General features: G+C 42.3%; 1 protein-coding gene across 5 annotated transcripts in view; it reads left to right on the top strand.

Annotated features, from left to right (window-relative positions):
- The first annotated feature begins 7,661 nt into the window (after nt 1–7,661).
- LOC112068109 (kinase D-interacting substrate of 220 kDa B) overlaps nt 7,662–23,707 on the top strand; it is a 90,425-nt gene continuing 74,379 nt past the window's right edge. Inside the window, exons 1-14 of one of the 5 annotated variants that reach the window (XM_070438031.1) lie at nt 7,663–7,797; nt 8,202–8,308; nt 17,823–17,975; nt 18,185–18,283; nt 19,013–19,111; nt 20,685–20,783; nt 20,917–21,015; nt 21,163–21,261; nt 21,607–21,804; nt 22,056–22,154; nt 22,528–22,626; nt 22,833–22,931; nt 23,107–23,284; nt 23,538–23,702. In XM_070438031.1, the coding sequence (XP_070294132.1) occupies nt 17,844–17,975; nt 18,185–18,283; nt 19,013–19,111; nt 20,685–20,783; nt 20,917–21,015; nt 21,163–21,261; nt 21,607–21,804; nt 22,056–22,154; nt 22,528–22,626; nt 22,833–22,931; nt 23,107–23,284; nt 23,538–23,702 (1,465 nt within the window). In that variant the 5' untranslated portion in view covers nt 7,663–7,797; nt 8,202–8,308; nt 17,823–17,843. Of the gene's footprint in view, nt 7,798–8,201; nt 8,309–9,159; nt 9,267–17,822; nt 17,976–18,184; nt 18,284–19,012; nt 19,112–20,684; nt 20,784–20,916; nt 21,016–21,162; nt 21,262–21,606; nt 21,805–22,055; nt 22,155–22,527; nt 22,627–22,832; nt 22,932–23,106; nt 23,285–23,537; nt 23,703–23,707 lie in introns of those variants that run through there. The other 4 variants (XM_070438033.1, XM_024135154.1, XM_024135153.1 and 1 more) reach the window with 4 other exon arrangements.

Here is a 23,707-nt window from a genome sequence, read left to right as displayed (position 1 = left end):
TTTCTCACTCGCCTTCTTTTGCACCTTTGGTTGGGATGTGAGTGTGGAGTACTATATGGGGAAGAGGCCAAAAAAGGGATGGGGAGTCCTAGCGAGGATAGACATATTTAATCCATATGGGATTATTGGAAGGGGTTTGTTTTAGGGTGCATCCTAATAGTCTAACATGGATTACTTTCTTTGTCTCCTTCCTTTCATCCTCACTAGTCTGGAAATGTAGGACCGGTGAAAGCACTATGGTAGATGCCCTAGCTACCATGGCTACCAGCCAAGCTTCCACTAATCTAACTCTTTCAAATTGGTATAGATGGAGGAAAGGCGATGAAGCCACTTTGGACTATTGAGATGCACGCTAAATACTGTGGGTCTGACTCTGGCCCTATAGCTCACTGGAAAAGGGCGCTTGACAAACGAGCGTGAAGTCACTGGCCTGGACCTAATCAAAAGCGGAGTGGAAATGAAAAGGCTTGCTTTGTTTAAAATCTGGGTCTATGAGATCCCTCTCATTTCCTAACCTAAAACAAACAAGAATCCTCTACTGTGTGTGTGTGAGAGGTTCTGTATAGCTGTCGCTCAATCCATCTCTTTGTTCAACTTGGAAGCATTTGTTTTAGTCATGTCTATGGTAAAATGCAGACTTGGGAAAAACATGTAAGAACACATTAGCCTTATCCCTCCATCTACCATCAATGCCCCACACGACTGCTAATAATCCGAATGTATCCCTTGTCAGTCAACATGGCTCTGAATGCTATATCAGTTTTGGATCATATTTGGAATGCTTTCACCAGTTCTTTCCCAGGTATTAGCTATCATTATTCAGTCGGTTGAATAAGGCGAATTACTCTTATTCCAAAAATCCAGACATATGTTGTTGACAACTGAATAGTATTTGTATTTTGTTTACAAAATGACCTTTCCATGTCGCACTGCTTGTTTTCCCGTTTGGGCTAGCATTCTTAATGTACAGTTCATTGGGATTAAGAAAATGTATTGGTAAATGGATCTTTCGAATTACTGACCTAGTTTGAGGAATGTCTATTCTGCCATTGAATTTTTTTTGTCATTTGGTAACACTGAAGCATTGACCACTTTTATACTTTCTGGTAATATTGCTTTTTTTTGTAACAGTCAGTGATAGTTGGGACATAGGCCTATGTATTTTTGTTTAGTCTAAATGTTTCAGTTATTCTGGACTGTGTCCGTGACTCCGTGTACGTTTCTTGGCAGTACTAATTAAACCAGCGGATTACATTTCTAGGTCACTTTCAGTGGTTCATAGTAAGGCTATACCACCTAGCTGTGCATACAATCCACGATGAACGATTATCTTGCACTGTAATGTAGGCACATCAATAAACCAGATTACGTGACAGGCCAGTATTGAACAACACATTTCTAGTCTTGAACAATGATAGATCTATTTGAAATTTGAGGCGATGAAACTGCCAGGACCGGTGCAGCTGTTGGAACTTTTTTGCTAACTTTTCTCCACGTCACGCCCTCACAAATCGTCAAACGTTGTTCTTAGCGAACTAACAAACGCTTGCCTGAAACACTAAGTACAATATTGTTGTGGTTTCAAAACAGTGAAGAAACTAAACGTTGGAAAATTAAAAAGGAAACGGGGTAATCCAGTTTGAACGAGAGGACGTTGTTTATTTATCGTAAAGGTAAGAAGCAACTGGGTTTTTGTGATTAGCAACCATGTTACCTGGCTAGCCTCTGTATTTTGTTATTTGGTGTTTGTCGTGAACAACGTTAGCGTGACCAACAATAGTGGAATCGGGATTCGCCTTCAAAATAAATCACCCATTAACTTGCAAACGGATTAAAAAAAATGGAATTATGCCACAATTGTTCTAAACAAGGTTGTAATGTTATATACATTCAACAAAATACAAACATCTGTTATCGCAATCTGGATTAGAATTATATATTAGAATTGCATTGGAGCATACGTATATTATGTACATCCTTACCTATGGATCTTGGATCCATGAACTGGTTGATCAGCCTACTCAGAACACAAATGAAGAGTTTACACTCATTCGCGTTGTAGCTCTTATTGTAGTACTTTAACTATGGACAATCACCTCACTATTCAGCCTATTGAACATTCATATTGCAATGGACTGCCTTACCCCATTTCATGGACCCAAGATCAATGGGTATCAGTTTACTTTCAATTTCATGGACCCAATATCCATAGGTAAGGTAGTTGAGCGTTCAGCCCGTTCTTATTTGAGTTTTGATAACTGGTCGCGGGATTTGCAAGCAACAACATTGAGTCACTATCAGTCGATTCTTGTAAAAGTGTCAATTCTGAAACCGCTTACCTGTACAACTGCGGTTATTCCGCGGGGTGCTGAAATTCATACTACTTTTTTATTTTTATTTTTTTTAAATAGGATACAACCTCCGAAGTTCTCGTTTGTGTTGCTCAAATCCGCACGCACGTGCTAATTGAATCTCAGTTTACGTGGTTTTATTTAATAAAAGTTCAAAGTATGAATTTCAGGACCGCAGTTGTAAAGGGCCAAGCGGTAAGGTAAGCGTTTTCAGAATTGACTGAAGGTGACTGTTGTTGCTAGCAAAACCCGCGACCGGTTATCCAAACTCAACTCCGCCTCGATATGAGAGAAAGGAATTGAGCGTTAATCAACTATAGGTAAGGCTGTACATTTCAAGATGAATGTTAAATACACACAATCGGCTGAACAGTTAGGTGATTTCCAACAGTTGAAGTCCCGCAATAAGAGATACGATAATATTTGTAATCTGTGGGTTTCGCTGAGTAGGCCGATACCCTGGTTCATGGACCCAAAATCAATTAGTAAGGCTGTACAGTGCATATAAGTAGGCCTATGTATTTCCAAAAGTTGAAGTCCCGAAATAAGAGCTACGACACTAATATTTGTGTAAACTCGTCAGAATTGTAATCTGTGGGTGACGCTGAGTAGGCCGATACCCCATTTCATGGACCCAACATCCATAGGTAAGGCTGTACAATGCATATAATTAGGCCTATGTCCCCAATGCAATTATGAAGTCTAATACATCCACAGTGCGATTTCAACTGACTATACTTTATCTGTGTCAAATTAACGGTATTTTGTTGAACTTATATGTTTAGCATTAACTAGTCAATTGGCATGATTCCATTATTTGTATCAATTTGCATCAGTTTCAATAGGGGACTTTTATTTTGAACGCGAACCGCCGATTCCACTATTGCCTATGCCGTTCGGCCATCGCTCATCCATATATTTATATGTACATATTCTTATTCATTCCTTTACACTTGTGTGTATAAGGTAGTTGTTGTGAAATTGTTAGATTACTTGTGAGATATTACTGCATGGTCGGAACTAGAAGCACAAGCATTTCGCTACACCCTCATTAACATCTGCTAACCATGTGTATGTGACCAATAAAATGAGGTTTGATTTGATCCTCACACTGATGTTGTTCACGACATAGTGGTCAGTATTTGGCAATTTTTCAGCGCTTGTAAAGGCGTCCGCATGCTTCCCAGTCGAAACAGTTCGTGCATATATTATGTTTTGTGACGTTTTGGACTTCGGTGAGGGTTTTTTCTGGAGACAAGCAGAAGTTCGGAGCCGAAGTCCGGAGCCGAAGTCTGCTGATCAGTTTCCATCAATTGATGTCGATTTAACTTGTGTTGACTGCTACAATTAAGCAATACGACCCAAGGAGGTGTGGCATATGGCCCAGGGCTGTGAGGACATAGCCCCTAGCCGTGATATATTGACCATATATCACAAACCCCTGAGGTGCCTTATTGCTATTATAAACTGGTTGCCAACTTAAATATATTTTTTGTATTCCCGTGTTACACAATCTGATATACCATGGCTTTCAACCAATCAGCTTTCAAGGCTCAAAACACCTAGTTGTTTTGAGCCACTCCCCAGTGGGCCTATGTCCTTCCCAGGCCCACCCATGGCTCCACCTCTGCCCAGTCATGTGAAATCTATATATTATATAATTAATTTATTGCAATTGACTGTATGAACTGTAACTCAGTAAAATCTTTTTAAATTGTTGCGTTTATATTTTTGTTCTGTATATGTGGAATATTATTGGACCATTGGCTTCCCTGAAAACAGGTACTGACAGGAGGCGTGACGAGAACGCTGATCCAGTGGACCTGGTGCCAGTAAGGATCGTCTTCACGGAGGCAATAAGACCCTCCAGGATATAGAAATCCTTCGACTTCACTCACTGCCTTTTCAATGGTAAGGTCCCTTGCACCATAGGGACACTTGACCTCCACCACTGCTGTGGTGCCCACCAGACCATCTGGTGAGGCACCTAGGATACGTGACCCAAAGCCCTGACTCCTGCACATCCATCCCTGTAGCCATTTTGAATGCCTTGATGTCCTCCTCTTTGTTATCTGTGCCCCACTTTACAGACAACACCCCATCCAATGACTGTGATCTGAGAATCTTTTTTTAGCAGCGACGGAGTAACGTGCTTGGTCCTAACCGCTGCGCCACATTTCTGTCCGTCAACCTCCCTCTCATGGTGTCCAGTTGGGGTTGGTGCACTGTCCAACTGTTGCCTGCCCTATAGCATCCTGCTGCTCCACCCGACAGCGCCATGCCAGCCACGATGCCGGCATGCTCCAGGTGCCTTTAAAAAAATTATGTTTGGTACAGACATGCCATTCCACTGAACCTGCCCCAGAGATGGTTCCTTAGCCACTGAAGATCCTCCTCTGTGGGCTCTAGGGGCAGAGACTTGTAGTCTTCGGGCCAGGTAAAGGTCCTCCACTGACTGTATCTGGTTGGGCACAAAGTGGCTTCCTCCACTCACATTACACATCCATACAGCCGATATTGTGAACCGCAACAAATAGCCAATGCAGTTGCATGGCTGGACTTAGGCGCTCCACGGGAGCATTCACATGTGGTAGAGAGAATCCCCTGGTCACCTATAGAGACCTGCCAAGAGGAAAGTGCTATATGCATGACTTTGAACACCTTGAAATGCATTTGTTGTAAGAAATGTGCTATATTTACTGAACAAAAATCTAAATACAATTTCAACAGTTCTGAGTTACAGTTCCTATATAAGGAAATCAGTTAATTGAAATCAAGTCATTAGGCCCTGATCTATGGATTTCACATGACTGGGAAGGGGCGCAGCCTTGGGTGGGCCTGGAAGGGCATAGGCCCACCCACTTGGGAATCAGAATGAGTTTTTCTCCACAAAAGGGCATTATTACAGACAGAAATACTCCTCAGTATCATCAGCTGCAGAAAGGTAAGCACATTCACATGCAATAAGTAAATGTTAATCTACTGACTGGTTTATGCCACAGAGTGGACAGTGTTGTCCCCAGTGACACCAGTTTGATTATTTGAAGCTTAATGTTTGAGATTTCATCCCAGCATTTGGAATGTGAGGTTCTGAGGCTTATAATTTTAATGTTCATGGTCTCAGACGATCCCGCAGGTGAAGAAGCTGGAAGGGGAGGTCCTGGGCTGTCCTGGTTACACATTGTCTGCGGATGTGAGGCCGGTTGGATGTACTGCCAAATTATCTTACAAAGTTGGAGGCGGCATATGGTAGAGAAGTTAACATTCAATTCTCTGGCAACAACTCTGGTGGACATTCCTGCAGTCAGCATGCCAATTGCACGCTCCCTCAAAACTTGAGACATCTGTGGCATTGTGTTGTGTGACACAACTGCACACTTTAAAGTGGACTTTTATTGTCCCCAGCATAAGGTGCAGCTGTGTAATGATCATGCCATTTTATCAGCTTCTTGATATGCCACACCTGTCAGGTGGATGGATTATATTGGCAAAGGAGAAATGCTCACCAACAGGGTTGTAGACACATTTGTACACATTTTGTGTATATGGAACATTTCTGGGATCTATTATTTCAGCCTATGAAACATGGGGACCAACACTTTACATGTTGCGTTTATATTTTTTGTCAATATAAAGTTATTTTGATTGACATTACAGCTGTAAAATATTTAACAAGTGCAATTGTTCCATAAACGTTCAATTGCTAACTTGGGATCTTATCACTTGACATATCATACAGTGTGAAGGATCCTATAAATCAAGACTGAATGCATGTACCACTCTGAATAAATAAATACTGTGACTTTGAAGATTTGTCTCTGGTTATGCAACTACAATACAGGCTGGATGTCTAAAAGTCAATCATTCTGAATGTCAATAGATTTTTAGATTCATTCTCATCAATGACAACATTCTAGAATTGCGTTATCACTCATCTAAGTCGCATCTGGGGAAATCTGGTTAATGATTATATAATTGATCGTCTTTCCTTGTAGAATGTTGACAGCTGTATGGAACACATTGTATTGCTAAGATTCTCAAACTTAAAACCTCTACAGGATCGGTGTCCCGACCTCGGGACGGTTGCGCTAAAGTAGGATAATGTGATTAGCAGGAGGTTGTAAGTAACAAGAACATTTCCCACGACATAGGCATATCTGATATGGGCAGAAAGCTTAAATTATTGTTAATCTAACTGCACTGTCCAATTTACAGTAGCTATTACAGTGAAATAATACCATGCTATTGTTTGAGGAGAGTGCACAATTATGAACTTACATTTATGAATAAACCAATTAGGCACATTTGGCCAGTCTTGATACAACATTTTGAATAGATATGCAATAGTTCATTGGATCAGTTTAAAACTTTGCACATACACTGCTGCCATACAGTGGCCAAAGTCTAAATTGCACCTGGGCTAGAATAATTCATTATGGCCTTTCTCTTGCATTTCAAAGATGGTACAAAAAAATAAATACACATGTTTTTTTCTCTTTGTATTTACTAGATGTAATGTGTTATATTCTCCTACATTAATTTCACATTTCCACAAACTTCAGTGTTTCCTTTCAAATGGTATCAAGAATATGCATGTCCTTGCTTCAGGTTCTGAGCTACAGGCAGTTAGATTTCGGTATGTCATTTTAGGCGAAAATTTAAAATTGGGGTGGATCCTTAAGAGGTACACTCACTGACACAGGATAAACTTTATTCCTCATGTTGGCCTTCACCAAACCTTTAAGTTTCCCCATCACTATAGCTGCACTTCTCCATATGGCCAGACTTAGTGGTATTCTCCCCTTTTAATGCTCGTCCTTGAAAAATGCCGTAAGGTCTGAAATAGATACCGAAGTCGACACACTGTACAGACAATGATCTATAATAGGCTAAGTAAATCAAAATTATTTGATCTACTAACTAGCTAGCTAAAGTGTAGTCTGTGGCTAGCTAAGAAAGATACAGGGTACGTAAGAAGTTGAACACTTTATTCATTTCAATACAGCACATGGATTCACCATGGAAAGGCAGAAAAATGTATCTGATCGCGCTAGTGAACGGTAGCTGACAGTGTTGGCTAGAAATGACCCGCAGGAATTTGTAGTCTTCTCTGTTGCTAATTAACATTTCGAATTTTTGAGAGTAAATTGAGGCGAATAAATTGATAAAACTCACCTTGTTCGAGAGAAAATTACAAGGTTATCAAAACGTCACGCCAAGTTAAGCCAACACCAAAAATGTATATAATTGGAAGTGTTTGGAAAATAAAAGATTGGAACCTTTTCCGTGTGTGATCGCTAGGTTTTGTGGGTATAATGACCCGTCCACGGTGGGGGAAAGAAGGCACACAGAGACCAACGTTTGGAAGTCAGTTAATATGACTTTCCTGTGAATATTTTGTCTCACATTTCCAGCCGAATAAGGACGAAACCAGCGGACAGGTAGAGTAAGTTCAAATTAAGTTTATTCAACATTTAGACTATATGTTAGGTAGGAGAAAGAAAATAAATGTCACATTCATATTCGAAAGAGGCATCCCCTCTAGCAACATTGTGACAGCTTATTGTGCATAAACTGTACAATAAGCTGTAACACTAACCAGTGGTGGGAAAAGTACCCAATTGCCATACTTGAGTAAATTTAAAGATAACTTAGTAGAAAATGACTCAAGTGAAAGTCACCCAGTAAAATATTACTTGAGTAAAAGTACATGTTTTTAAATATACTTAAGTGTCAAAAGTAAATGTAATTGCTCAAATATACTTAAGTATCAAAAGTAAAAGTATAAATAATTTCTAATTCCTTACATAAAGCAAACCAGACTGCACCATTTTCTTGTTTTTTCGCCAGGGTACACTCCAACAGTCAGGCATAATTTACAAACAAAGCATGTGTGTTTAGTGAGTCCGCCAGATCAGAGGCAGAGGGATGACCAAGGATGTTCTCTTGATAAGTGTGTGAGTTATACCATTTTCCTGTTCTGCTAAGCATTCAAAATGTATGGTCTACTTTTGGGTACTGACATATACCACTGACAGTAACCTGCTCATTACATTAGAAACATCTGAAGAGTTGACTAGCTATCTTTAGAAGTCCGTCATGACATGCACGTCAGTCATGACCTGGCAATGTCATGGAGCTACTGTAAATTGGCATATTTAGTCACCCATTATAGCCTATGATTCATAATTTTTATGTTACACCTAGCTTTGATGCCAGCACAGTGTCAAAAGTCTCTTGGTTACGTCAAAGCTATGTTGCACCTTGTCCCAATGGACTTTTAGGTCATTTAGGCTAGGTGCAAAATGACGAAACATTAACTCTGTACCTAGGCTATTGCATTCAGAAACATTTCCATTCTAAGCTGTTTGACCCTTTGCTCTTCCAAACAAAAGACCTTGTGACCAACACATTCCATGGAAATATATTGTCAGCATTTTCATCCCCCATGACAGGCAGACAGGCTATAACGAGCTGACTGGTTAAATTTAGAGATCTTGGAACTACACTGAACAAAAATAGAGACGCAACAGGAAACAATTTCAAAGATTTTACTGAGTTACAGTTCATTTAAGAAAATCTGTCAAGTGAAATGAATCCATTAGGCTCTAATTTATGGAGTTCACATGACTGGGGAATACAGATATGCATCTGTTGGTCACAGATGCCTTAAAAAAAGTAGGGTCATGGATCAGAAAACGAGCCAGTATCTGGTGTGACCACAATTTGCCTCGTGCAGCGCAACACAACTCCTTCGCATAGAGTTGATCAGGCTGTTGATTGTGGCCTGTGGAATGTTGACCCACTCCTATTCAATGGCTGTGCGAAGAGCCTGAATTTTGGCGGCAACTGGAACACGCTGTCGTACACGTTGATCCAGAGCATCCCAAACATGCTCAACGGGTGACATGTCTGGTGAGTATGCAGGCCATGGAAGAACTGGGACATTTTCAGCTTCCTAGAATTTGGTACAGATCCTTGCGACATGGGTCAGTGCATTATCATGCTGAAACGTGAGGTGATTGCGGCTAATGAATGGCACGACAATGGGCCTCAGGATCTCATCACAGTATCTCTGTGCATTCAAATTGCCATCTATAAAATGCAATTGTGTTCATTGTCTGTAGCTTATGCCTGCCCAAACCATGTGGGTATAGAGTTTTTACCTTGTCCTTCTTGTGGTATTTGAACCTAGAACTTATTTTACCTTTTCAGTAAATGTGCATCAGAAATTAATATGCATTGATTCATTAGTATTTGACCGTGTTTCATTATTGAGACATCCACTTTTTAAAGCTGGGAAAGGATGGATTCAGTGACAATGGATGCTCATCACACTTTCTCATTATCTATGTTAATATGTTTTTTTTTTTCTATACTAAACAATTATGCATAAATGTATCTACATTGACATTTTAAGCCTGTACCCATACAGCGCTGGTGATGGGAACAGTAAAGCATGTCATGTATGGTCATGTTTCCGTGTGTCTCTATTGTGTTAGAGAGGGGATGGGGCATGGCTCTGCCTGCTCATCCATTATTCATGATAGTCAGGGAGGGATGTGGAGCCTAGGCAGCGCTTGTTGATACTCAGTCAGTGTGGGTGAGGGATAGTAATTGAAGAACAGCCATTGCCATTCAGTGCAGTCAAATTGACATTTTCCATAAAGGTAAGCCCGTCAGTTCTTTGTTAGTTATTTGACTTTGCTCATTGCTATTTGTGAGGCCTGTATAAAATGAAGGCTATTTAGTCTACTTATCTTCTATTTCTTGGTGTTTCTTTGTTGGTATTTTGTTGGTTTCTGTTTTGCAGCGGTGGGGGATGAGGTGAAGTTTTCAACCCCCTCAATCAATACTCTGTGCAGAGAATCCTTGAGGTTTCATTGATTGTTGCCTGGTCACTCATTGTCCATTCTTTTGTGCTGATAGCGGCTGTGCTGCCTCTGATACACATGAGGGTGTGTCAGCAGGTTCATGTTGCCTCAACTGTAAACAAAGGCTCTGTTCAGTTGTGTGTATGAATAATCTGATATGAGAGAAAATAAATCATAGACCTATTTTGTTTTAACAAAGCCTGTTATCTGCTAGCCTTACCATACTTTCTTAGATTTAGCCTATGTCGGCCTAAAGGCAGAGAATTGAGATGGACAGATTGAATAGATACATCTGATTCAATGTGCTTAATCTGCTGTTTGGTGACAGACTGATGAAGCCACCAGTTTTCAAAATATGCTTCTTTCTTACAATCATATTACAGATAGTGTTGAATTTTTTTATTACACATTTTTATGGATTTATGATAATGAAGAATAATTAAGACCTATCTTAACGATCAAAATAGCTTTTTGCTGATGTTAATATATTATGTATAGGCTAATAAAATTATTCATTCAAGTTTTATAGGCTAAATCATTATATTTGTTTAGGCATACATTTTCAGGCTGCGTTGCTAATGAAGGCGTTTCCAGCTCTTTTTGTCTTAAGGGTTGCCATTGGGTGAAATTCATAATTTTGCATAAAATTAGGCACATTTCAGATTGTTTTGTCATTGGGCATACCGCATAATTCTGCAAGTAGACGGCACAACAATCGGTCTCCACTTAGCCAATCCTTGAAACGTTTTCCCATCTCATTTGTTTGAGTATTTTTCAACTAAATCATGCTATGTAGGCTAAGGCCTAATGATCAACTACAATCCCTTTGCCTCAGACTGAAGCACTGGACCATTAGAATCGCTGATAGTAAAAGGAAATTGGCATTTTAGGCCGAGACCCTGCCCTTGTCCAATAGACAAAGTTAAGAAGGCACAGCACATCCTGACAGTCTAGCCTAAGCAGCAGAAATTGGAGTGCTGTGTATGTCCATAATTGCCAATTAAGTAGACTTTGGGCCTTTTCTTTGCCTTCAATGATGGAGCTCATCTCATTATTGTATTGGGCTGTATTGTTTTGTCTTATAGTCGAACTGTGACTGCTTTGCTCTCATTATTCCTCTACTAGATCTGGAAGACATACTGTAATTCCTAATTAGTTCAGATTGTCAGAAGCATGAATGGGTTCAACATCTTTGCTTCAGGGACAGGGTAATGGGGGCATAGCCTACTGTTATTAGGGATGGCCATTTCATTTTTTTTTTGACTGTTTTTTGAGTACTCACATGTTTTTTTTTTTATAGAGTACTCGAATGAAAATAGAAAAGATTTTTGGAACAAAAGGCACCCACCGGATTTTTGTTGTTGTTGCGCATTTATCTATACTGAACAAAAATAGAAACGTAACGTGTGAAGTGTTGGTCGCATGTTTCATGAGCTGAAATAAAAAAAATCTCTGAAATTTTCCATACGCACAAAAAGCCTATCAAGAAGCTATTTAAACAATATAAGGCCACTCTAAAATGTGCGGTTGTGTCTCACAACACAATGCCACAGTTGTCTCAAGTTTTGAGGGAGCGTGAAATTGGCATGCTGACTACAGGAATGTCCACCAGAGCCGTTACCAGAGAATTGAATGTTCATTTCTCTACTATAAGCCTCCTCCAACGTCTTTTTAGAGATTTGGCGGTACGTCCATCCGGCCCTCACATCCGCAGACCACGTGTAACCACGCCATTCTAGGACCTCCCCATCCGGCTTCTTCACCTGCGGGATGGTCTGAGACGAGCCACCCGGACAGCTGATAAAACGGTGGGAACCGTCTCAGGGAAGTTCATCTGCGTGCTCGTCGTCCTCACCAGGGTCTTGACCAGACTGCAGTTCAACATCGTAACTGACTTCAGGGAGCAAATGCTCACCTTCGATGTCCACTGGGATGCTAGAGAAGTGTGCTCTTCACGGGTGAATCCCGGTTTTATCTGTCCCGGGCAGATGGCAGACAGCGTGTATGGCGTCGTGTGGGCGGGCGGTTTGCTGATGTCAATGTTGTGAATAGAGTGCCCCGTGGTGGTGGGGTTATGGTATGGGCAGTCATAAGCTACAACGAACACAGTTGCAATTTATCAATGGCAATTTTAATGCACAGTGATACTGTGATGAGATCCTGAGGCCCATTGTCGTGCCACTTATCCGCCGCTATCACCTCATGTTTCAGCATGATAATGCACGGCCATGTCGCAAGGATCTGTACACAATTCCTGTAAGCTGAAAATGTCCCAGTTCTTCCATGGCCTGCAAACTCACCAGACATGTCACCCACTGAGCATGTTTGGGATGCTCAAGATCGACGTGTTCCAGTTCACGCCAATATCCAGCAACTTTGCACAGCCAATGAAGAAGAGTGGGACAACATTCCACAGGCCACAATCAACCGCCTGATCAACTGTATGCGAAGGAGATGTGTCACGATGCATGAGGCAAATGGTGGTCACATCAGATACTGACTGGTTTGATGATTCACACCCCTACCATTTTTTAAAAGATATTTGTGACTAACAGATGCATATCTATAATCACAGTCATGTGAAATACATAGATTAGGGCCTAATGAATTCATTTCAATTGACTGATTTCCTTATATGAACTATTTTAAATTGTTGCATGTTGCGTTTTATATTTTTGTTCAGTGTATATGCCAATAGTGTGCAACAATACCCACTTTATCATAACCATTACAGATAACAAATTCTAATTGCTAAATAGGCCGGACAATGGGCCCCAGGATCTCGTCACTGTATTTCTGTGCATTCAAATTGCCATCAATAAAATTAAGTCGTGTTCGTTGTCTGTAGTTTATGCCTGCCCATACTATAACCACACCGTCAGCAAACCGCTTGCCCACATGACACCATGTGGTCAAACCCTCCATGACACCGTGGTCTGCGGTTGTGAGGCCAGTTGGACGTACTGCCAAATTCTCTAAAAAGACGTTGGAGGCTTATAGTAGAGAAATGAACATTCAATTCACTGGCAACTGCTCTGGTGGACATTCCTGCAGTCAGCATGCCAATTGCACGCTCCCTCAAAACAACTATGGCATTATGTTGTGTGACACAGCTGCACACTTTAGAGTGGCCTTTCATTGTCCCCAGAACAAGGTGTGTACCTGTGTAATGATCATGCTGTTTATTTATTTTTCTCCCCAATTTCGTGGTATCCAATTGGTAGTTAGTCTTGTCTCATCGCTGCAACTCCCGTACAGACTCGGGAGAGGAAAAGGTCGAGAGCCGTGCGTCCTCCGAAACACAACCCAACCGAGCCGCACCGCTTCTTGACACAATGCCCACTTAACCCGGAAGCCAGCCGCACCAATGTGTCCGAAGAAACACTGTACACCTGGCGACCATGTCAGCGTGCACTGCACTCGGCCCGCCACAGGAGCCGCTGGTGCGCGATGGGACAAGGACATCCCTGCCGGCCAAACCCTCCCCTAACCCGGACGACGTTGGGCCAATTGTGCGCCGCCCCATGGGTCTCCCGGTCGTGAGAGAGCCTGGACTCAAACCCAGAATCTCTAGTGGCACAGCTAGCACTGCGATGCAGTGCCTTAGACCACCACCATTTGGAAGGCCTTGATCATGCTGTTTAATCAGTTCCTTGATATGCCACACCTGTCAGGTCGATGGATTATCTTGGCAAAGGAGAAATGCTCACTAACAGAGTTGTCCTTGTCCTATTGGGCTCTAGCGAATCCTGGCAGGCCAGGCGCATGCACGCTGACACGGTCGCCAGTTGGACAGTGTTTTCTCTGACACATTGGTGCGGCTGGCTTCCGGGTTAAGCGAGCATTGTGTCAAGAAGCAGCACCGCTTGGCAGGGTCTTGTTTTGGAGGACACGTGGCTCTTGACCTTCGCCTCTCCTGAGTCCGTACGGGAGTTGCAGCGATGGGACAAGATCGTAACTACCAATTGGATATCACGAAATTGGGGAGAAAAACGGGTAAAATAAATAAATACTTTTCAAAATTTGCTTATTTAGCATATGGAACATGTCTGTGGTCTGTTATTTTAGCTCATGACAGGTGGGTGCAACACTTCACACTGAACAAAAATATAAACGCAACATGTAATTTCATATATTCAGTCAATAAAAAAGTGCCATTTAAGATTCAAATATTATATCGTTAACACAATCTTCAAAAGGGTAGTAACCTTGCTTGTAGAACCCTACGGTTGTGCAATGGCATAGCCTTGTTAATTTAGCAGACAAGACACTTATTTTCCAAGCTCTTATCACAGCCAAGACACACCTATTTTATAGTAAAAAACATGATGTAATATAATAAAATAGAACAGAATAGTGCAAAATTATTCTTATTTCTCGTAATTCTTTGTTCTACATTATTTTCTGTTCTGCATTGTTTGGTTTAGAGCTTGCATGAAAGGCATTCCACTGACGTTCATTTAACCTGATGTGCATCCTGCGCCTGGAACAGTTATTCTCTAGGAGTGGTGCGGCAGGGTAGCCTAGTGGATTAGTAACTAGAGCGTTGGTCTAGTAACCAAAAGGTTGCAAGTTCAAATCTCCGAGCTGACAAGGTACAAATCTGTCGTTCTGCCTCTGAACAGGCAGTTAACCCACTGTTCCTAGGCCGTCATTGAAAATAAGAGTTCCTAACTGACTTGCCTAGTTAAATAAAGGTAAAATAAATAAATAAAAGGCGTGATAATTTGAAAGACTATTTTTTTCAGGGTTACAAACCAAAATCGGTCTTATTTATTCTGCCTGTTCTTTGGAATTTTCTAAATGGATGAACAATTCCACATTGAACATTGCACGGGGATGAATTACTCTGTTTGGTGAGTAGGCCTAGGAACCTGTATGTTTAGGGAGGTTATGGCGTACCAATTCTGAATGGCACTAGCAGTTCGCAAAGTAGGGTTGTCAGTAGTTACCACAGCCACAAAGTCATACATCCCAGCTATTTATACAAGTTCTCTTCTTAGAATCGGATTTTATACCTAACCCTTAACCACACTGCTAACCTTAAATTAAGAACAAAAAGCTTTTTTTGTCATGAATTTGGGCGATATAGCCAATTTTGACTTTGTGCATGTGGTAACTAGTGACAAACGCAAGTTGGCCTAAGCGAAAGATAAAAATAGACCAGACGCAATTATTCCAAAACTGCAGTTTAGTATTGGAACACATATTTCCCTACTTCAGTCAACCAGTCCATTTTGAATATGTGATAATACAATAAATGTAGCTTGTGTAAACCATCAGTTAGTTTTGATAGGCCTACAGAGCTTGTGCGTACACTCAGCATGTGTGTAGAGGGAGTGGTCAGAACGCAATTGAGCGAGTTAGACACAGATGGGACAAGGGAATTTTGGGAGAAAAACCGTGTGATGCTTGGCATGGTTTCTTTTTTGTTCTGTCTCGCAAATGCACATGCACAAATAGAACACTAGAGTCCAAATAAAATGTAAGTGTTCTTCAAGACAAAATTTAAAGCAAATAGTTTTAAAGTATGTAAAAAAAGATATCTGGTTAAAGATCAAGTTGACAGTTCATTTGAGTACTTGAATACTCATGCCCATCTCTAACTGTTATAATTATAGTTGCTGTCCAGTCTCATGTCCTCTGCCATACTTATTAGGCCTGTATGAAATGCAAGTGTACAGGGCATTCGTATGTATTCAGTATTCAGACCCCTTGACTTTTTAGTTAGTCATTCTAAAATGGATTAAATACTTTCCCCCCTCATCAATCTATACACAATACCCCATAATGACAAAGCAAAAACAAGTTTTGAAATTTTTCAAAATTTATAAAAAAAGATGAAAGTGAAATATTACATTTACATAAGTATTCAGACCCTTTACTCAGTATTTTTGTTGAAGCACCTTTGGCAGCGATTTTTCTTCCATTCTCTGCAGATCCTATGAAGCTCTGTCAGGTTGGATGCGGAGCATCGCTGCACAGCTACTTTCAGGTCTCTCCAGAGATGTTCGATCGGGTTCAAGTCTGGGCTCTGGCTGGGCCACTCAAGGACATTCAGAGACTTGTCTCGAAGCCACTCATGCGTTGTCTTGGCTGTGTGCTTAGGGTCATTGTCCTGTTGGAAGGTGAACCTTCGCCCCAGTCTGTAGTCCTGACTGCTCTGGAGCAGGTTTTCATCAAGGATCTCTCTGTTCTGTGCTCAGTTCATCTTTCCCTAGATCCTGACTAGTCTCCCAGTCCCTGCCTCTGAAAAACATCCCCCCAGCATGATGCTGCCACAACCATTTATTTTATTTGTATTTATTTAATTTAACCTTTATTTAACTAGGCAAGTCAGTTAAGAACAAATTCATATTTACAATGACAGCCTACCCTGGCCTAACCCGGGCGGCGCTGGGCCAACCATGCTTCACCGTAGGGATGGTGGCAGATTTCTTCCAGACGTGACGCTTGGCATTCAGGCCAAAGAGTCAAAGAGTTCAATCTTGATTTAATCAGATTAGATGTTTCTCAAGGTCTGAGAGTCATTTAGGTGCCTTTTGTCAAACTCCAAGCAGGCTGTCATGTGCCTTTTACGAGGAGTGCTTCCGTCTGGCCACTCTACCATAAAGGCCTGATTGGTGGAGTGCTGCAGAGATGGTTGTCCTTCTGGAAGGTTCTCCCATCTCCACAGAGGAGCTCTGTCAGAGTGACCATTGGGTTCTTGGTCACCTCCCTGACCAAGGCCCTTCTTCCCCGATTGCTCAGTTTGGCCGAGCGGCCAGCTCTAGGAAGAGTCTTGGTAGTTCCACATTTCAAGTCTCATAGCAGAGGGTCTGAATACTTATGTAAATAAGGTATTTTTTAAATATATTTTTTTATAAATTTGCAAAAATGTCTAAACCTGTTTTTGCTTTGTCCATTCTGGGGTATTGCGTGTAGATTGATGAGGAAAATAAGGCTGTAACGTAAGAAAATGTGGAAAAAGGGAAGGGGTCTGAATACTTTCCGAATGCCCTCTGTCTGCACTGCTCACTGTTTGCTTCTACCAAGTTGAACTTCTGATAGCATTTCATAGCTCAAAGAAATACCATCCTTTTGAAACAGAAAACAGTGAGTGGACAACAAACATTCCCTTTATTTGTACTGCTTGGCTTAGGGCCTATTTACAGTCATAATCCATGTATTTATTTTATTTAACTAGGCATGTCAGTAACACATCCATAACACATTTAGAAGCATTTTGACCGGTGGAGGCTGCTGAGGGGAAGACGGCTCATAATAATATCTGGAACGGCACAAATGGAATGGCATCAAACACATGGAAACCATGTTTGATGTATTTTATACCGTTCAACCTATTCAACTCCAGCCATTACCCAGGAGCGAATCCTCACTAATTAAGGTGCCACCAACCTCCTGTGATTTTGACTGACATTTTAACTAAAACATCAACTTGTGGTTGTTGACTCATGTATGAAGGTGCTTTCTAGCCAATGGCTTATTAATGTGTTGTGTTGTCCTTATGACAATGTGCTTCAAATATGTCCAGCCAGCTTTGACTGTGCCAGGTTTATGTGTACATAGGCTAATAACCCCTCTTTGTGTGTCCTAGTCACGGTGGTGAGGCGTAGTCATGGACACCACCACCTCGCTGAAGATGACCACTCTGGCCATCCAGAGCCTGTTCAGCTACGTTGAGGAGGACAACGTGCCGGCCATAAAAGCCCACCTGGACAAGTTCAAAGAGGTGGACAGCAGGAGCGAGGTGAGTCAATGACCACTGGATACTCGGCATTGCATGTAACACAGTAAACATACAAATGAGAGTTAACATAAACATCTAAATAAGTACTAGGCTAATTTGTTTAGCCAGATTTTGCTATAAAAGTGATGGTCCAATTAAATCAGTGCTCAGGTAACTCTTATGTGATTAGTGACCGTCTCTCTGTCTCTGTCTCTCTCTCCCCCCTTCAGAATGGTCAGACTTCTCTGATAGTGGCATCGGAGCAGGGCAGCATAGAGATAGTCCAGGAGCTCATCAGGAGAGGAGCCAACGTCAACCTGGACGACGTGGTACACACACACACACACACCACACTTAAAACAAATGGTAGCTAGACAATGGGTTTGAGGGTTGCTGTCACATGAGTTTTAGACCTATGACTTTTCCAACCACAACCACACACACCTATGCTCAGGACAGGGAGAATAAGTCTGCTGGGAACACAGAATATTTCGGTCGCTCAAGGTACATAGTAAAAACCATTGTCCAACCCTAAAATGCACCATGATGCCAACAGAATACATTACCGCACAAAGTTAACATTTGGTCTCCACTGCCCAATAAGCCCTTAGTGTCCAGCATGCTGAACTCACCACACTGTGGGTTAACACAGAGCCCCATAATGAGCACCTGTAGAATGCCTCAGGCCTCTGTTAAAGTAAATTACAGGGTGTAGAGCTGCTGTCTCCATCAACACACCCAGCCTCTTACTAAACCTCATACACACACACTCCGACTCTCACTACACCAGACTGAGTGAGACGGACCAGACCTGGACATCGCGTCTCTCTCTATCTCTCCTTTGCTCTCTGTTCTCTAACTGACGCGCTTTCTCTGTCACCTCCACCCCGCGTCCATGAGCACCTGGTACGACCAGCTGGTAGGTACGGCACTGTGGAGCGGACTAATACAGACCGGCAGCCCTCTGATTGGTGGTGGTGACGACGACATGGCGACGACGACATGATTGGAGTTTCCGTGGTGACCAAGTGTAACCCCTGTGTTCTGCCCATCAACAGGACTGCTGGACGGCACTTATCTCAGCGGCTAAGGAGGGCCATGTGGAGGTGGTGAAGGAGCTGCTGGCCAACAATGCCAGCCTGGAGCACCGGGACATGGTGAGAGAGGAGGGTGGGCACTGGGTACAGGGTATTGGGCAAGGACATTGCAGAGTGGACACTAAAGTAAACACTGGGCAACATGAAGTAAAGCTTTTGTACCTGTGTGTAACATTTCTCTCGAAGGACTAGTTTGATTGAAAAAGCGAGGATAAACGACAAAACAAAAAGATGAAAGGGGGATTATTTTAGATTGGACCGTCTTATCTGGATGCATTTTCAAAAGCGTTCAACCTTCTGGGGTGAATAAAGGTCACCTACAACTCTGGCACAGCAGTCATTGACTGTCATTGATGGTGGCCATTGGGTATTTCGTATGAGAGCTACAATACAGTACAATACTTGCTTTATTGGTCCATTTGCACTAAAATTCATATTTTCCTTGCTGTCACAATACCCAACACACACACACACACAGTAGAAAGAGTCTATTCATATTCTTCCTCTACTGTCTTGTCTGACTGCAATCCATTCCAGGCTGCTTTGAAGTGATTTATCCATTAGCTTGGGATGCGATTCCATTACCTCCAATATAATCTCTTCCATTTTGTAATAATTGCATTTACTGAGCTCTGGATGTCCGGAGTACATTAACCTGGGATATGGTTAATATCTGTAATACAAACCTCTGTGGCAGAAGCCTACTTCACATCCTATCTATCTGCAGCTCTGTGTATATTCACAGTTTAGTTTAGGTTATTCAAAATGCCTTGTTTTTGCACTTCTGCATGTTTCCCGGAGGGGTAAAGATCATGTAGAAAAGACTAATTACAGTGTTTGTTCATTGTGAGTGTCATGACCAAAGCTTTTGCCTTCTGAAATGTGCTATTTCCATTTCATATTTTGAAGTCAGTGGACTGGTTCTAGTGTAAGGTGAGTCAGGCAATCAATCATGGCTGTGTTGCGTGTCAGTTCGGAACAGTTTCTGCATATGTTATGACGACTTTTTGTGACATTATGTGGCTATTTTTTTGTTAGTACGTTTTGGACTTCGGCAAGAGATTTATCGGCTGTTCAATATTCTTTTCTCGAGGGAAGCCAAAGTCGCTAGCCGACGTCGGCGACTGGTCAACAGTGGGATTCTTCAATGAAGTGCCTGTTGTCATTCAACGAGAGATGACTCATCCTCATGCATATTTCTTCACTTGAGAAATATTGCACCAAACATCTCAGTCCGATGGAAAATCTCCTCGGCAAAAACATAGAAATTTAATACAGATTTATTAAGTAATCTTGGATTCATTCGGACTATTTTGAGGATAATTTTTCTAGCGAAGATCTTTTAAGGGAGTATGCGAGCAGACTCGCGTTCCAAACCTCTTAGGCGCCAGCCGAACTGAAGCATGCTGACGCCTTAAGCCACCCTGGTGCCAGCCTGTCTGTACTAATAACAGGATTAAACCCACTGTTTGGCTATGTGCATGTCGTGCTCTATGACATCATGACATCATACAGAAGATGACTGCTCTACCTCTCCCTGGCACTGTGGGAATTGTGGCAATAGCCACTAACTATACATGTCACCACTTCCCATTTAAAGTGTGTGTGTGCGCCTGTGTGGTTTACTGTACAGGGGGGATGGAGTGCCCTCATGTGGGCTTCCTATAAGGGTCGTGGGGAGGTTACCCAGCTGCTGCTGGAGAAAGGAGCTAGCCCCAACATCACTGGCCAGGTACACTGCTACTATTCCTATCTAAAGAGCTTTAGACCTTGTATTCATTCTCAAATTAAAGAATATACTGTCATTAGGTCAATCATTTGTGTATTTCAGAATGAGTTAAATATGCTAATGCCTGTCCTTACAGTACAGCGTCTACCCCATTATCTGGGCGGCTGGACGAGGCCATGCTGATATAGTGCATCTCCTGATTCACCACGGAGCTAAAGTCAACTGCTCTGACAAGGTAAGCACTCACCACTGGTCCTGTGTTCAATTTGTCTTCTATAAAAATGCCAGAAAAGTAATGATTTTTAAAAATGACCCTACATTCGGTGTTTCAATAGTCATCAACGCTGTCTCTTTCTTCTTTTCTCCCCTCCCCTGTTCTCAGTATGGCACTACCCCGTTGATCTGGGCAGCCAGGAAGGGCCACTATGACAGTGTGATACACCTGCTGGTCAACGGGGCCGATGTGGACCAGGAGGGAGCGGTAAGTGGACCTCCCCACTCTCGTTAAAACCTCATTGCACAAGGCCTGAGCGGATCACACACACAATGGGCTCAAGCAAGCGTCGGTTCACTCTAAAATGTATTTATCTATTTTGTCTTGGGGGGGAAATGTATGAATATTCACAAATGCATTGTCAGAGGTTTTTGTCATACGTTTGACTACACACTCTTTAAAATAAGGCCTTATCTGACGAGTCAGAGCCTTGTCCGTATAGATATCCATTCATTCCCGTTCATCGTGAAGAAATAGGCTTTAGCTGCCATCCATGAAAGGAAACACTATGGTGAAATGACAAAAACCTGACTGTTTATCTCCCTCTATCAGAATTCCATGACAGCTCTGATCGTGGCTGTGCGGGGTGGTTTCAATGAGGTGGTGAAGGAGCTTCTGAAGAGGAACCCCAACGTCAACATGACAGACAAGGACGGCAACACGGCCCTGATGATCGCTGCCAAGGAAGGCTACACTGAGATAGTCCAGGACCTGCTGGACGCTGGCACCTACGTCAACATACCAGACAGGGTAGATGACCATCACCAACCTCTAAAGATGAGCTGAAATATTGCCCTGATAATTCTGACAATAAACAGTAGAGTCCAGACAGGATTACATCAACCTGAATGATAATGGTCATGCTATATGGATAAATGTGCTGATGGTAACAGCACGTATCGTCCGCTCCTCTGCAGTATAACCCATCTTTTCTGTTGTGTGGTGATTGAGTTTGTGTTCTCTGTATAGAAAGCCTGTGATGTTTATTTTGTGTGTCACAGAGTGGGGAGACAGTGCTGATCGGAGCAGTGCGAGGGGGACATGTGGAGATTGTCAGAGCCCTTCTAAACAAATATGCCGACATTGACGTCAAGGGACAGGTAGGAGTCCCCTCCCCACTCAGACAGTCCCAGCAAAATTCTTGCTTGGGAATTTGCTCATTGAAACTATTGAAACAATTTTTGTTTCTTTTTGACATTTTTTTTCTCAATTAAAACAATCACAGTAACGTACTTAATTGTTACCCAGAAATGATTTGATATTGAGATAAAAACCGCTGCATTGGACCTTTAACATCTCTGGTCTATCATCATGCCAATTTATTAGGGCACACCGTAGCAAAATGTTTTACAACGGAAAACAAAAACAAGCGTTTCTTATTGGATATGTTCAGGTAGTCCCTCCCTGTTTCTGTCAGGTTTCTTCCGTTTGGTGCCTAATGAATATGACCCTGTTCTCAACCATGTAAAACAGGATAGTAAGACTGCCCTCTACTGGGCAGTGGAGAAAGGGAACGCCACCATGGTGAGAGACATCCTCCAGTGCAACCCGGACACTGAGAGCTGCACCAAGGTAAGGAACAGCCACAGCTGCTGTAAATAAATGAACAGTCATTTTATAGCACTGTGACAAATTCCTCTCTTGTCAACATCAACATTGTGATAAAGTTGTGACGGTTTTAAAAACGAGTGTGATTAGTGTTGCAAATGTTCATTTGCTTGCTTCTATTCTCACCAATCACTGTTCTTGGTCTGAGATGATGGTGATGTGTGTTTCAGGATGCAGAGACCCCTTTGATCAAAGCCACCAAGATGAGGAAAATTGATATAGTGGAGCTGCTCCTGGACAGAGGGGCCAAGGTAGCTGCTGTGGACAAGGTACTGTACAAACACGACATATAGAGCCTAGCATATGTCTTTAGAATATCACCACAGGTTCTGTATTCGAGCCAGTGTCTGACGTGTGACCGCCAAATATATATCCACATTGTGCAATCCGATTCTTCTACCTTACTTTACTCTACTTTAATCATCTCTCTCTTCTCCTGTCCAGAAAGGCGACACGGCCCTTCACATTGCCATCAGAGGGCGGAGCCGCAAGCTGGCTGAGCTCCTCCTGAGGAACCCTAAAGATGGCCGCCTGCTCTACCGCCCCAATAAAGCCGGCGAGACGCCCTACAACATCGACTGCACCCACCAGAAGAGCATCCTCACTCAGATCTTTGGAGCCAGTGAGACATAATACTCAAATCATATAGACATGCATATAGTGCACAACAGTACTCTAGGGTTGTATTTTAGCCTGTTATTATGAATGAAATTGTAATACCCAACTGGTATTATTTAAAACATCTTTTAATATGAATCATTACTTTTAGCTCTTTCAATCTTGTTTAGGAAATTAGATTTGGAAGTATTGCTGTATTTCTCAAGTGATGACCACTCACACTCTCCCCTCTCTCTCCCTCTCCCCCTGTCTCTCAGAGCACCTGTCTCCCTCTGAGTCTGACGGTGACATGCTGGGGTATGACCTGTACAGCAGTGCCCTGGCAGACATCCTCAGTGAGCCCACCATGCAGCCTCCTATCTGTGTGGGCCTGTACGCCCAGTGGGGCAGCGGCAAGTCCTTCCTGCTCAAGAAGCTGGAGGGTAAG

Source organism: Salvelinus sp. IW2-2015, unplaced genomic scaffold (genome assembly GCF_002910315.2).
Source record: "Salvelinus sp. IW2-2015 unplaced genomic scaffold, ASM291031v2 Un_scaffold83, whole genome shotgun sequence".
Lineage (NCBI taxonomy): Eukaryota > Metazoa > Chordata > Actinopteri > Salmoniformes > Salmonidae > Salvelinus > Salvelinus sp. IW2-2015.
The sequence above is the reverse complement of the archived record's forward strand: the minus strand, read 5'-3'. Positions and strand labels throughout refer to the sequence as shown.